Below are 15,454 nucleotides of genomic sequence, written 5' to 3' on the forward strand. Positions count from 1 at the left end.
TTTACTGTGGTTTCGATTTGCAGTTTTCTAATCACAGAATGATGTTGGGCTTCACCCACAGGCTTAGTAGGCACTTGCCAATTTTCTTTAAACTGTTAATTTCCCTCCTTGCCAGGAGTTGTTACAAGTCCTTAGCTACTCCACAAATACTGCTTCCCATTTTGTGGACAGCCTTTTCACTTTTGTGATGTTGTTCTTAGCAACTTAAAGGCGTCAACTTTTGGAAAGTTTTGATGTACGGGTTTTGTCTTTTGTGGTTTGTATTATTGGTCACAGTTTAGAAATTATCCCTCTGCCCAGCTCCTGGAGACTTCCCACGGTGCTGTGAGTTTGAATATGTTGACCTTTTATTTGGGTCTTTGAGCCACTTTGAGTGAATTTATTTATTTATTTTTGCAAAGTGTGAGGGCAGAATCCCTTCTTTTGCACAGTTGCTCCGACTGAAATTTCTGTTAATATTTCTCCTAACTGATTTGTCAAGGTAGTTATAAAAATTAGTTAACCATAATTGCAATGCTTTCATTTAGAAAAAATCCTTTAATTTAATTATTTGTGTGTGTGTGTGTGTGTGTGTGTGTGTGTGTGTATTGTCATGTTGCACTTGTAGAGGTCAGAAATGTTTGAGAGTCAGCTCTCAAATTCGACCTTGCAGAGACAGTTTCTCTTGTCTGTTCTGCACCAAGACAGCTGGGCAGTGAGTTCTCAGATGATTTTCATGTCTCCTTGCAGGAATGCTGGGATTGCAGATGCATACAGCTGCATCTTGTTTCCTTTTTTGTTTTCGTGTTTTGCTTTTTGAGACTGGGTTTCTCTGTTTATCTTCAGCTATCCCGGACTTGCTTTGTAGACCAGCTTGGCTTTGAACTCACAGAGATCTGCCTGCTCCTGCCTCCTTGAGTACTGGGATTACAGTACCATCAAGCCCAGTGCATCCTCTTTCTTTCCTTCTTTCTTTCTTTTTGTGTTTTATGCTTTATTTTTCCGAGACAGAGTTTCTCACTTAGTAGACCAGGCCGGCCTCGAACTCACAGTGATCTGCCTGCCTCTGCCTCCCAAGTGCTGGGATTAAAGGCATGCGCCACCATCATCAGGGTACAAAAGGTAGGTTGTCAGGCTTCAGGATAAGAACTTCTACCCACTGAGCCATCTTTCCTCATGAAGCTCTATTTCTGTACTATGTTATTCTATAGACACACACACCTTCTTCAGTGCTAGCAACATGGTGTCCTAATTGCATCGTTTTTGTAGTAATTTCTGATGTACAAAGCACAAGTTCCCCCTGCTTTATTTTCCAGTAATGTTCAGGCATTTTATGGAGTTGAGGACACTTATCAATTTCTGCTAAAACTATGTAGAATATAAATAGAGATTGCAATCTTTAGACACATTAGGTATGTTTTGCCATGTAAAAAAGGTATTGGTTTCTGATCACTGCACTTGAGGTAGTTTTTTCGTTTATTTGTAGCTTCATTCTAGAATGTATATATGTATATATCTGTATATGTATATATATATATATATATATATATATATATATATATGTGTGTGTGTGTGTGTGTGTGTGTGTGTGTGTGTGTATATGTATATTGGGTTAATTGTGGCCATAGAATTGGATTGGATTTGGGATGAACTAAAGGAATGCTTCTGGGTATGTCTGTGATGGTGCTTATTGGAAGGATCAAGTGAGAAGGGAAAACCTTCTCCTAGAACAGCCATTCCTTCTAGGGTGGTCCACATAGAAAGAAGTGTGAGGGGAAAGTAATACTCCCCTTTGCCTGTCCGCCTTGCTAATGAGTGCATCTGCTCTGTTGCTGCCGCTGTCCCCACCATCCTTTGCTGTTGCTGAACCCAACCTTTTCACCCTTCCAACGTGGCCTGAAACCCAGCTGTTCTACAGGAGTCCAGTTGGTAGTTCTGAGGCGTCTGGCCTTGTAGACTCAGCACCTCTCCCACATGCGCAGGGCTATTGCTGGACTATCAAGACTACAGCATGAGAACCAATCCCCCTTCGTAAATATGTCTGTATATGTTGCTTCTCTTGTTTTCTTGTTCTGGGCTTTGAGAGGGGTTTTCCTACGTGGCTGGCGTGGAATTGGCTAAGTAGACCAGGCTAGCCTCAAATTTTCAGCTGTCCCTCTGCCTCTGTGTTTCCAGGGCTTTGATGGCAGGTGTGTGCTACTATACTTTGCTCTCTTGCATATTTTTATTGTGAAAATTGTCAGCATTTTCTCAAACCTTTTCTCTGTACTGTTTTAATGATAATGTAGGTTTTGCTCTTTTTTTTTTTCAGTTAAGAAGGCTTATTATATTCATATAAAAATGTAAAAACAACCTTATATATTCTGGGAGAAATCCCATAGTTCTGATGCACAATCTTTTAAAATATCACTGAATTTGCTTAACTATCATAATTTTGTTGAGAATTGCTAGGTTTATCATCATAAAGCATATTGAACTACATTTTTCTCTTTCTTCTTGTCTTGTTTTGTTTGTTTTAATATCAGACAACAGTGACCTCTAGAATGAGTTGGGAAGCCTCTCTGCTGAAGCCATCTGGGCTTAGTTTTGGAGGGTAATTTAAAAATTAAGAACTCTATTTTTTTTTCTTTAAGATTTTGAGGCCAGGTAACAGCTTACAGCACAGGCAGGTGCTCTGAACTCCAGACTCATGGCACGGACCCTCCAGCCTGAGTCCTGGGATAACTCATGTGTGACAGCACACCCAGCACTCACTCAGTATTTTTAGAAATTAAAGTATTCCAGTTTTCTATTTATTTTGAGGCAAGTGAGTTAATATCTAAAATTATTGGAGAAACTTGTCTCATTTAACTTGCCTGGATGCTTGTTTGCTTGGCTTTGGTTTGGGGCATATGAGTATTTTTGATCTGTTCCTTTAAAAAGTACTCAGGAGATTGACTTTCCTGCCAAATATAAAATCACAGTTTGCATAAGATCAATGCAGATCGTAATGCTATTTTTTAATTGCTAATAGGAATAAGGTGAATACAGATTATGAGTTACTCTATGTTGCCACATCACTTTGGTCAATTTGTGATGATATAAAGATAAGCAATACACTGTGGCACTTAAATCCCAATTAAACCTCCTGGAGTTTAAAAAAAAGAAAACGGCGTGCTTTTTCACATCCTCAACTTGAACTTTAGAGCCTGTTTGTGTTTTTTTTCTCAAGGTATGTATGTGGCTTGGCTAAATGTTCTTGTAGAAGGTGTAACATAATCTTCTTTGGAAATCTGAGACAGGGAAATTTCTTTGGATTACAGAATTAGTTAAAGCTGCTGACTATTTTTGTAATTATTGAGAACTTGGCAACACTCAAAGAGAGTTTGTTAAGACTCATTTTCTATTTTGGAATAACATTAGAAAAATGCAATCTACAAATTTGATTTAGTTATATTCCACTCAAAAGATCTTTTATGCCCATGACCTTTCTGGTTCTTTCCTTCAACCTTTCAGAATTTCCCCCATATTTCCTTCAAAATAACAGTGAATTAATAAGCTTAAAATTCTTCAGAGATACCACAAAGTTTGCCTCACAGTTGTAAATGTTAATACTGGCAGATCTTAAAAACATTCACATCTCCTTTCAAAATGACTGATTTCACCAACTTTGCTTTTGTTTTTGTTGTTGCAACTTTGTTTTTGTTTTTCAAGACAGAGTTTCTCTGTGTCCTGGACTTGCTGGCCTTGAGATCCACCTGCCTCTGCCTCCCAAGTTCTGGGAATAAAGGTGTGTTCCACCACACTAGGCTACCAAATTTATTTTTTGCAAAAAGTAATTGCTGAGTTATAACAGGTATAGTTACCATAACAATAATATTTCTACCTAAAAATAAGCATTGAAATACTTTACTTCTTACAAGATATTAATCTCTAACCTATTTAAATTATTTATGAATTCAAGAACCTCCCAAAATACATTATACAAGGTATGAGTAGCGATTCTTAATGAGTAACAGTGCTAACAGTGACACATGTTCATACAATATACTTTTCTATGTGTAGTTATATTCATGATCAGGGACCCTGTATTTTATGTTTCCCTATAATGAGGGCTTGCTATGAGCTTCTATCCTTTTTTGTTTTTAAAGTCCTACTTCAGATATCTTATCAAAGAAAGTGTTATAGACAGCCTGTGTTACCTTGTATGGGTGGAAATGTGACAAGTTGAAGGCTAGCGAGCTGGCTCAGCAGTAAAGGTGCTTACCTCCAGGTCTGATGACCGGAGCTCTATCGTGGGATCCACATAGTGGAAAAAGAGAATCAAGGCCCAGAAACTGTACTTGAGCCCCACATGGGTGGGCACATTGGTGCTTTGGTCTGGGAGGATTGGTGTTGTTATAAGAAGAGGAAGCAACACCAGGGGCAAACATACATAAGGAAAAGTTCCAAAAAAGGATACAGAGACCGGTAAGTCAAAGGAAGGCTGCCCAAAGAAAAAAAGTGGCCACCTTGGTCTTAAACTTCCAGACTCCAGAACTGTGAGGGAAGAAAGTTCTACTCAAGTTGTGTTCAGAACAATTTTTGTTCAAAACAAAAATTTAAGCGTTTGTAATGAAGCCCAAGTCTTAATTTTTTTTTTAATGTGAAATATGACTTTAAAATGGGCACCCAATACAAATTTCTATAAAACACATAAGGCCAAATGGACAGCAATAACTAATGGAGGAAAAAAGTGTACAAGCAAGTAAAAGACTGTCTGGGTGGTTCAAGGCTAAAGCCACAGTGTCCCGTTTCCTCAGGAACCACCAGAGTGCCCCCCCTTTCAGAGAATCTGTGCTTCTCCACACGCTGTGACTCCTTTTGCTTCCTCTCACGCAGCTTCCTAACCCCAACTCCCTCCATCTTTCTGCAGTTATTTATTTTTTCCATTTTAAGACTGCCACACACAGAGAAGTTTCTAAAAACACTTGTTGTTTTAGGTCCAAGTAGGTGGAATATAGAGGCAGGATAACTGTCAGGGATAAATGCTACTACAATCACGAATTAAGGAAAATTTAAAAAAAAAAATTAAAATACGAAACAGAAAAGTCTATGAATCATTTTTATCACATATATATATGCTGGTGTTATTATGGAAGAGAAAGCAGTTGTAGATGCAATTTTTTAAGTGTCTACCACATGCTATAAATTTTGAAGTTAAAAAAAAAAACAAACAAACATAGCTGAGATCGTGAGATGGCTCTGCAGGTACAGGTGATTGCCACCCTGCCTGACAACGTGAGTTTGGTCTCAGCAACCCACATGGTAGAAGGAGAGAACCAGCTCCTGCAAGCTGTCCTCTGACCTCCAGACAAACATGCCTATGTACATACATATAGACACACATGTAGCCTAAATAAATAAGTGAGAAAAAGCATAGCTAACATTTATTGAGTGCTCGTGTATCACTGCAGGTACTATAAAAAAAAAAAGGGAAAGAAAAAGAAAGAAAGAAAGAAAGAAAAAAAGAAAGAAAAAGAAAAAACGAGGAGGAAAGGGTAAAATTCAGAAAATGTAAATCATGACTCAAAGAAAGCTATAGAGCTGTTTAAAAATTCTATGACCTTTGCAACTTTCTAATTCTGGTTTTAGTTTTTTTAAATTTTTTTTTTTTATCATCTTTACATCTCTTGAAGCAAGAAAGTCTGTGAGATTGCCATCAGCGTAGATAAGGGGAATAGAGGACTATTGTGTTGACTTTTCACCTAGTTGCATCTCCCTACTGGAATAAAGGTGATATCACGAAAGAAAATCCTCAAGAGAGAGAAGGGATGGAGGCAGGAAAAGAAAGAGGGTCACATGAAGGGGCAGAAGCCAAGGATCACATGGGACTGTTGGGTAGAAATGTGTTGTGTTGTCTTCAGTTTGGATTAAAATTAAATTGAGATATTTTTGGAGTTTCAGAAAGAGAAGAGCTGTGACACGTTTGTTTTTAATATGTAAGTGAGCGACATAGTGTTTTCATTCACTACCACATTTCTGCTTATTCCTAAGATTTGTTCTCTTGCCTCCAAGACTGCTTTAGGGAGGATACTGATTCTTTGTAGATTTCCAGCCTAGAAGAGCAAAGCTCCTGTGCCCCAACTCTATTAATTTCACTTATGCTTGTGGCGAGCGGCAGAAATCTTCCTCTGTAATGGTGGTGGTGGCCATGTGTTTTGGGGGGTGCAGAGTGAAGAAGTATTCCATGTTTGCCTTTCTAGGAAAAACTGAGACTACTGACCTTTGTAACTTCAGCAACAGCATCGTGATTGGGGGGTGGGGGGGTGGGGGGGTGGGGGTGGGAGGGGCGGGGGTGCTTAGGGAGACGTAGCACAATCGTGTATAAACACTGGAATGGACGGATATTTCTTGACTTCTGTTGCATTGGGCCAGGAGCCCAAGGGCACAGCAGACAAGTGTGCGGTGGTGGCGTTTCTGATGAAGTGGGTGCAGCAACTAAGTTAGCTTTCGCTTCTCTTTTCTGTTCCCTTCCTACTTTTCCCTGACTTCCCACCTCAGCTTCTGTTCTTGCAGGCACTGAGAAAATGCAAGCAAGGGTGGAACCCATAGCAGCCTAGACGCAGGGAAGGGGGTGGGGTGTGAGTAAGAAGAAGGGAAGTGAGAAAGGAGGCCACCACACCAGACACCAGACCTCAGACCCGCTGTGGAAATAAGGGACAATTGGTCTCACTCAGATGCTGTCCAGGTGACAATCTGAGATGTTCTTAAGTATAAAAAGACAGTCGCTTTATAGTCCTAAGCATGTTTTTTTTAACATCTGTATTAGAACTAAATGAATAAAAAAATTTCATCTTGATTATTTCACAATAACAGGAAATTACTTTGAGAATTATATTTTCCATTGAAAATAGAAATCTGTTATATAAAAAAACAGGACTTTTATGTTATATATAGTTTATAACATATTTTTGAGTATGCTATTCATAAAAAACTTGGAAAGAAGATAAAGACTGGGATTATATGTAATTACACAAATGTCTATATCTATAAATGTAAGTATAGACCCAAATATCTATCCTTACATGCTATTTGCAATGGATAAATATGCTTTTCATTGGAAATATACTTCAAAGTACATAGGGCAACACTTGTGGACACAGGAGACTCTCTCAACAAAGTCCACATACTTTGTTCCAAAAAAACTGTTAATTTTTGAGGGATCAGAATATCTATTTTAAGCTCTGGTGAGTGTCTGTAAAAAAAAAAAAAAGGATAATCTTTAATAGGTTGAATTAAAAGGGTTAGAGACATGGCCCAGCACTCAATAGCTCTGGAGTAAGGACATATGTCCTCTAAAACACTGAGGCGATCATCTGGCTTAAAATCAATTTGAACTTGAATTTATTTTGGGAAAGAAAGAAAGAAAGAAAGAAAGAAAGAAAGAAAGAAAGAAAGAAAGAAAATAGGAGCATACATCTCAATTGCCCAGGAAAAATCTTGTGGAGTGAAAATGCAAGCTAAAAATTAAAAGTGCAAACACAAGGACACTGCCTTATCAGGTTAATCTCTTGACTTCTAATTCTGTGAAAGTCCCACAAGCATTTTGTACCCTTCAGCTTTTTGTATGTTTCACTTTTTAAAAGCAACAGATAATTCACACATGCTCTTTGGCTAATGGAGTTCTATTACCCCCTCTTTAGTGTCAGTTCACACTAACCATAGGCATTTCCTGGTTCTTATCAACTTTAAACACTTGTTGTTCCCTAGATCCTATGGTACGGAGTCTGATGCCATTGCAACGTGGTTCTACTTTAGAAGCACAAGTTGCTATCCCTAAGGATTTTCATAACAAAGTCTTAGTTTATTACCGAATTGATAATATTATAATTAAGACTTGTTTCAAAATCAGTGCATAACATCTTTCAGGTGTCAGTCAAGTGACATCATCACCAGCCTAAGCCTTTCTATACCGGGGTGGGGGAAGGGGGACCCGAGAGGACCCTATAAAACAAAAACAAAAACAAACAAAAAACCCAACTGATTTATCTTAATAATGCTTGCTTAACTATAACAAGCCTCCCAATTTAATGGTTAATTGCTACTGCATATAGAACAAGACTTTTACTTTTTCTATATGGTTATTCCTGAGATTTCTATTCTGAAGTCTTCCTTAAATTTTTGGAAGCACTATTTAGTGATTTCAAAGCCTCCATAGGTTCTTTTTTTAACTTTTCTATTCTTACTCATTATTTTTACTTGCCACCAGGCAAATCTAGCAATAGAAAACAATGCTAGTTAAAAATACTGTCCTTAAAGGCCTATCAGAGCTTGTCTTCTGCGTGTATTTTTGGGGGTGGTGGGAGTGATACACAATAGCCCACAGGTTTTTCTATTGCTGAGATAACACTGTGGATCTCTTCCATTTAAATCCCCAGTGTTTCTGGTCTTGCACACAACATAACTGTGAACTTACACGTCTTCTCAGAAATAACAGGCTTACTTTGGAAAACAGGCACTTAGGAAATGTTCACCCATTTGAGTTCACACATCGGTGCGTTTTCCAGGCTCCGCTAGGCACACTGAATGAACCAGGAAATTTCTTACCTCTTGAGGGACGTAAGACAATGCATATCACCAGTAAAGCAAATGCAGCCAAGGTGGCAGCTCCCAAGACAGTTTTCAGCCAGGTCTACATAGAATGAAGAAAATTAGGCATGGGCTTAGTTCCTACTAAGACATGGTAAGATTTTTGTCTAGCCCTGGGTTCTACTTCTTCCCCACAAAGCCTCTGATTGTGTTCCACTGATCTGGCGGTAATTGCTGGATCCTTTCCAGTTTCTGCTAAGACAAATGTTTCTACAGTATATTTAGAGCCCCTTTCCAATCCCAACACGCACCAGGAAGAGATACTCACACGCAAAGCCTCCCTTTCTCTGAAGAATAAAAAGCTCTAAGAAGGCTCAGCCCGGGCAGCATCTAATCTGTGGGAGTCCCCGAGACTGCACACACACTAACCTTCATTTTTCCAGATGTTTTTGAAAGTTAGCCGATTCTCACTGCACAGCGTGGGTCACTGCATCTGTGAAAACTGTTGAAAAGAAGCAAGTCTGTCTTCCAGTTGGAAGCTGAAGTCAGGACATGAGGTTTGTTGGTTTTCCCCCCCTTTCCACGGACTTTCGACTACCGTGCCAAATTTCGAAAGATTTCTGTAAAATTAGAAACAGATCTTGGGGGCGTTCTTGGCCTTTAAATGAACTATGAGTGACTCAAGGGACACTTTATAGCCTTCTCATCCTTGTAAATTCTACACTAATATCTGCTCGTGTTGTCATACAGAGGTTGTTTTATTTCACTTTTTTTGGCGGGGGGGGGGAGGGGATTCAGACTTATGTTTCATTTTCTCTTAGAAATCACTTAAGTCCCTTTGGTAACAATCTTTTCTACACTCCTCCCATTTGCAGCGGAAAGGAGGAATTTCAAATAAAGGAACTTTGTGATAGCGCATTATACACATCTAATTTTTAGGAAGGGAAGAACACTGTAGCCAAATACGGCTTTGGGAGAAGTACACGGTGTGACTGCACTCTTTTCTCCTGGGAGCCTATGAGGTGCTGCAGGCAGAAATGTTTTTCTTTCAGCACAATTTCTTTGTCCATATAGCACCATATGCACTTTCAGTAAATACAGAAGTTTAAAAATTTCAACTGTCTAAACCCACGGCTGCTTTCCTTTAAAGAAATGAGGCGCCATCTGTTGAAATGGAGTATGGGTTAGGTGTGTTTGCACAGGCTAGAAGGATGGAAAGATCAGTGGGAATAATTTACCAGCAGACCTTTGGAAGAATGGAAATGGCTTTACAAGAGTGATATTTTTTGCTTTGCTCTCAGAATATCTTCTGAGAAAGGAGAACATTTAGTAATTATAAAGACCTTAAAATAAAATTTTAAAAAGGCAAGAGAAAAGAGTGGTTATGTGTATTTCATTTTGGCTAAATCCACACAATCCGAAGTGATTGGTCATCTTGGCAGATCACTAAAATGACTGATTGAATTTACAGCAGGCAACACACACACACACACACACACACACACACACACACACACACTCCACACAGGTTTTGTTTTTTTTTTTTTTTTTTTTTTAGGACCTTCTATCCGGAGCAGAGCAATTTCCTAGGGCAGATTCTCGATTTTCACATGGATACAATTGCTAAAATATGGCATCTCCAGGTTTTCCACTGATGGGTTTTGTCAAAAGCTTGTAATACCCTTTGCCTGACTGTGCTGAACTTTATACTGATCTTTCATGAATTGTTTATGAGAAGTAATGAGGAAACATCACTGTAATATGTTACTGTTTGCTTTAGTCGACTGGTCTGGCTACCACAGGAAGCTTTCGCCGCCATAAAGCAGAACAGTTGCTTGTGAACTTCCTCTCAGCCATTCTCCAGACAGCCATCCCCGAATTCCAGCCTTAGGAAAGTTCTAGTGAGGAAAGTGAGTCATTAGTGTTACTGGCAGAGAAATGTACTCACAGCCCCAGCGGCTCTGGGATGAGGCAGCTCCCTTTGCAGTTAAGTGAGCTCTCGCTTTACAGACTGAAGCAGTCACTGGGAGTTACCATAGGTGTTCTCCGCATGTACAGGCATCTCCATGTGTCCTGATTGCTTTTAATCCCAGATAAAACCACCAGCCTGCTACCAAACGAAATGCCGTCAAGAGAATCTTCCCAGGCTGGTTGCTTTCTTTGGAACATCCACGTAGTACTTTCTCAGAAGTTCTGTCCCAGCCTGCCAAACCCCAAAAAGTCAACAAGTACTCTGTGGTGAGTGATTTCCAAGACCTCCTCTTCTGTACAGAGAGTAAATGCAATAAATCATTAGGGTGTAATTAAAATGCATACTGCTAGCTTTAGCAATTAAAACCACTGTCACGTGACTGGGATGAGACGCGCTTAGGATTCTAGAGGTGAGGAGTCCTCAAAGATCTGATAGACTTTATGCAGAAATTGGGGAGCCATAGGAAGCAACATTTAAGTTGAAAGTGTTAGTATGTGTGGAAATTTTTTTTTGTTTGTGTTTTCCTTAGGAAGATGAGTGAATCAAAGTATGACATCTGAAATATTCTTAACTGACTGAACTGTTCTAAGGAGAATGTGGCTGAGTGAAGAAATGAAGATGGGTGCTTGCACATAATTTCATGAGATCGGAGTATATTTCCTGTAACAGAGTCACAGATGGGTATGTGAGCTAGCCTGTATCCAAGCAAAGGTGTCCAAAGTATTTGCACATTCAGCCGTTTCAATAGCTTTACCTTTTTTCTCTTTGGGAGTCAAAATAGAAATAATTTTGATAAGGATTTTGTTCTTGTTTTTGCACTAAGGAAAGTAACTATATATATGTGTGTGTATATATATATATACACACACATATATATATAATGTTTGTGTGGCTGTATATATACACACATACACACACATATATATATGTACATACACATATATGCATACACATAGATAAAAGATAGATAGATAGATAGATGATAGATAGATAGATAGATAGATAGATAGATTCACACAGGTATCCAGTCAGTTCTTGTACAGGTTGTTGGGAAGACAGACAAAGATAATTGAGAGAAGCTGTTTTCTTAGACAGCAAGCTCTCATACAAGTATGGGAGATGCATCTCCACTTCTTTTTCCTTTTTGGAGTGCTTGCTGAGTATTTCAGACTGGAGTTGTGTTCTGTAAAAGTGCCCTGATTGGTTGGTAATTTCTTCATGGACCTGTGAGAGGGAACAGAAGGGACACATGACATGTGTATGTCATCCTAAAATGAAATTGTGCCATTTGTCAGCATTGGAATGTTTCTCATATACAGAAACAGACAGAATGGCATTGATGAATTAAAAACTTGAAGGAAGAAATTAGGATAATAGAGGCCATGAACTACCTCTTCTCCAACAGGAGTCATGTAGGGCTTAATTTGTAATATGATGCCATTCTGGTAAGCACATAAATGGTAAATGGTCAGTACCACATGTCAAGGCTATGAACAGACCTTGCCAGAGCTATTCACTAACAGGCATTGGTTGTTCTCCAAAATGGCCCTATCCAGAGCTGGAGTGGCCTCTAGGGACTCATATATTGAAGGGTTGGTCCCTAGCTGTGGGAACTCAGGGGAGGTGTTAGAAACTCTAGAAGCTTCAGCTGAACTGAAGAAGCTAGGATGCTGAGATTGTTCAGGGGACCTCTGTCCATTCCTGTCTCCTTTTGCTTCCCAGGCACTGTGAGGTGAGCAAGTTTGCAGTACCACCCTTTTCCTATAATGTTTTGCCTCCCACAGATGGCGAAACCATGGAGTCAGCAGACCACAGGCTGGAACTGTGACTCAAATTAGACCTTTCCTCCTTTCAGTTATTTATCTCAATTGATGGAAATGATGGAAGGTGATCAACACAGGTATACATGTTCCCCTCCCCAATATATCTAGTTATGATTTTTGAGAGTGTAAAGAAAAATAATCATTCTGAGAACAGAACTAAAGATAGTATGTTTTTTACCTGCGGTGGGAATATTAAAGGTTAATTTATTAAACTAAGCAGTGATTCCTTTTTAATGAATCAATTATAAGAATAAGGCTACAAGTGGAGACTGTACTAGAAACCTTGATTTATATGCTTTCAGTTCAGAATTTGTTTCTTAAAAACCTAAAAGATACAGGGGTGTTGCTCAGTGGTAGCATGCTATGCCAGAATGTCCAATGAGCACCATAAAAGCTTGACATTTGGACCCTCAGTTACAAGGAACATTTATTCCTTATTCTAAACACAGTACTTTAATATATGTTTTCATTTTACTTGTCTCCAAACTCATTTACTGATTAGAAAACAGAATCCAGATAAAATTTAGGTAAGTTGCCCATGATTTGAACAATGCACAATTGGAAAATATTACATTGATTCTTTCTTAAGTTGTTTCTAAAGTGATGATTATTAGTTACATTAATGACTATCCCATTGCTTTTCTATTGGGACACACTTTGAGAGTACCATGGCAACTAAAACATACGCAATCCTCACAAGCTTGGTCTGCTTCACCATTGTGCATTTCTCAAAGGAGCAGTCTCACTCTATGAAGGCCATGGTTACAGTCTTAAGTTGGACAGAGCTTTGTGAGAATTGGCATTTAGTAATCAGAGAAATATGTATTTTCTGGGGGCTATGAGATCTCTCCTCAAATATGTGAGCAATTTAAGGAATTTGTCAGATTATCATCAAAGAGATTTCTCAGATCCAAGCAAGAATGTGTCCTGACATCTTGAGAGCATATAATAGCTGTCACATAGTTATAGATCTGGAAGAAGTGGTGTGACATAGTGTCGATGAGAGAGGATATCACTTAAACTGCTTTTAAAATCTAATCTAATTTCTAAAATTATGATTTTGATGTAAGGGAGAATATGAAGAAACATGTCTCTCAATTTATAATTGGTACTCACCACCTTCACATATGTCATAATTAAATGCCAGTGGTTCATTATCCTGTCACAATTAGAATGAGTTCTGAAAGCAGAGGTAGCTATCTATCAAATCAGAATTAGAAAGAAAAGAGCCATCTATTTCCTTGTATGCTATTGGCACAAATACTCAGAAGATAAATCAATGCTTCAATTAAATTTGTGGGTGTTTTGTTTTTTGTTTGTTTGTTTGTTTTTAAATTTTATTTTTTTGGTTTAAAACTCACCATGTAGCTTAGGCTAGCCTCAATGCTTGATCCATCTGACTCTGCTTCTGGAAGAAACTAGAACTTCAGGAATTCATGATGGCATCTTTAATGATATTTGAAGTATATCTCATTTTATGTGGTTTGTCAATGGGAAGATTAATCAAACAGCATGCATTTCTACCTGAGCTCATAAAGTATACCGTTTCCTTAGTTTGTGAAGTTAGAGAGTACCACAACTAGTAGTCAATGCTCATTGCAAACTTTTCCTGAACCTGGCATTTTCATAAGCACTTTACAATTATCATCTATCTCAGTTTATCCTCAGGGCTTACTGCCTTTATCGTCCCCATTTTACAGGTGAGAACATGGACTTTCCAAAGTTACACAGCCTTTGAGTGGTGTAGATGGAACACACACCCAATTACTCTATAGTGCAATTTGACTGATCCATGCCAAGGTTCTGGATGGGAAGTGTTTGAGGCACATGACTAGCTTGTATACATAAGACTAGAACTTAGAGATGAAAAAAAAAAAAACCAGAAAGACGTCTTTGGATGAGCTAAAAAACTGAACCTTTTTATGTATTGAAAAGTACACTCCCAATGTGATCAAATGAGAAGCAAAGGGTTTTCAATAAACTTCAGTAGGTTTCAGGTAAAAACGAAGTCCTTGCTGACAAGAAGAAGGATAGACTGAGAAAAAGTGAGTGGGTAAGAGACAAAATATTGCCAACAATTGAAGGCAGAGGAGAGTCATCTTGAGGAACATTGCAAATTCTTTACAAGAGAGCTGGAGAAATGGGAGTCCAAATTCGAAAGCAACATGTGCATTGGTGTTTTTCCGTTAGGCTTTAATGCAGAGGAAAAGGGACCAGTGAAGAGAGTAAAGAAGGTGTCATTGGACAACTGTGCAGAAGGTAAACATCTCTCAGGGACACACTTAAGAGTGATTGATTTGCTTGGAAGACATGAGGAGTGCCAGAGCTGACTTGGAGTTCACAACAGAGGGTGAGAGGACTAGTTGGACACCAATATATGGACATTTAGCCTTTGTTTGCAGATGAATCTGTGGCGTGGCACTGAAGTCAGGCCAAAAGTAGATTTAGTTTTAAATGATATCAAGCTGTTATGGGGAAGTATCAAGATATCAGCACACCAAAGCCAACCAATCGCTCAGCTTCCTGACTTCATCCGTATCTTTAGATCTTCCATCCCCATACAAGGGTATATCATTTCATATCTACTCTTAAAAAAAGATAATTTTATTAAAACAAGGCAAGTTAAAACTTGAAAGCATGAAAGAAAAAAATGAATAAAACAAAGTTTAGTAAGTAGGGAAAATATCCAAAGGCAAGAAAAACAACAAATAACTGTCAGATAATCCTAAGAATTGAAGCAGATATTACTTGAACAATGTTATGTTAAGCCCATCATTAACATCATTTATATAAAAGGCTACAAGAAAATACTTAATGAAAAAGGAGGATCTGGTGGCACTCAGAGGAGGGATAGCAGGTTATCAAGAAGAGACTTGATACCCTATGAGCATATACAGGGGGAGATAATCCCCCTCAGGAACAGTCATAGGGGAGGGGAATAAGGGGAAAATGGGAGGGAGGGAAGAATGGGAGGATACAGGGGATGGGATAACCATTGAAATGTAACAAAAATAAATTAATAAAAAAAAAAGAAAAAGAAAAAAATGGAGATATCCATGAGATTTATACCTCCATCCCTCAATCTGTCAAAACTTCTGGACTTATATATTAAAACATATAGGCAGCTCCT

At 38.6% G+C, this 15,454-nt stretch overlaps 1 protein-coding gene and 1 long non-coding RNA gene across 3 annotated transcripts in view; one reads left to right on the plus strand and one right to left on the minus strand.

Annotated features, from left to right (window-relative positions):
• The window catches only part of FAP (fibroblast activation protein alpha), a 70,668-nt gene extending 61,637 nt beyond the window's left edge, over nucleotides 1–9,031 (minus strand). Inside the window, exons 1-2 of the mRNA XM_084800141.1 lie at nucleotides 8,959–9,031; nucleotides 8,548–8,632 (exon numbers count right to left, since the gene is read on the minus strand). Of these exons, the coding sequence (XP_084656267.1) occupies nucleotides 8,548–8,632; nucleotides 8,959–8,964 (91 nt within the window). The 5' untranslated portion in view covers nucleotides 8,965–9,031. The remainder of the gene's footprint in view (nucleotides 1–8,547; nucleotides 8,633–8,958) is intronic.
• On the plus strand, nucleotides 8,969–13,606 carry LOC311607929. 2 transcript variants are annotated; one of them, XR_014782793.1, is made up of 4 exons: nucleotides 8,969–9,086; nucleotides 10,623–10,767; nucleotides 11,031–11,182; nucleotides 12,286–13,606. It is a non-coding gene; the product is annotated as an uncharacterized lncRNA (long non-coding RNA). The 2 variants fall into 2 exon arrangements; XR_014782794.1 differs by lacking the exon at nucleotides 12,286–13,606 and having other exon boundaries at nucleotides 11,031–11,599.
• Nucleotides 13,607–15,454: the final 1,848 nt, after the last annotated feature.

The sequence above is a fragment of the Acomys minous genome (assembly GCF_964271855.1).
Source record: "Acomys minous genome assembly, chromosome: 10".
NCBI lineage: Eukaryota > Metazoa > Chordata > Mammalia > Rodentia > Muridae > Acomys > Acomys minous.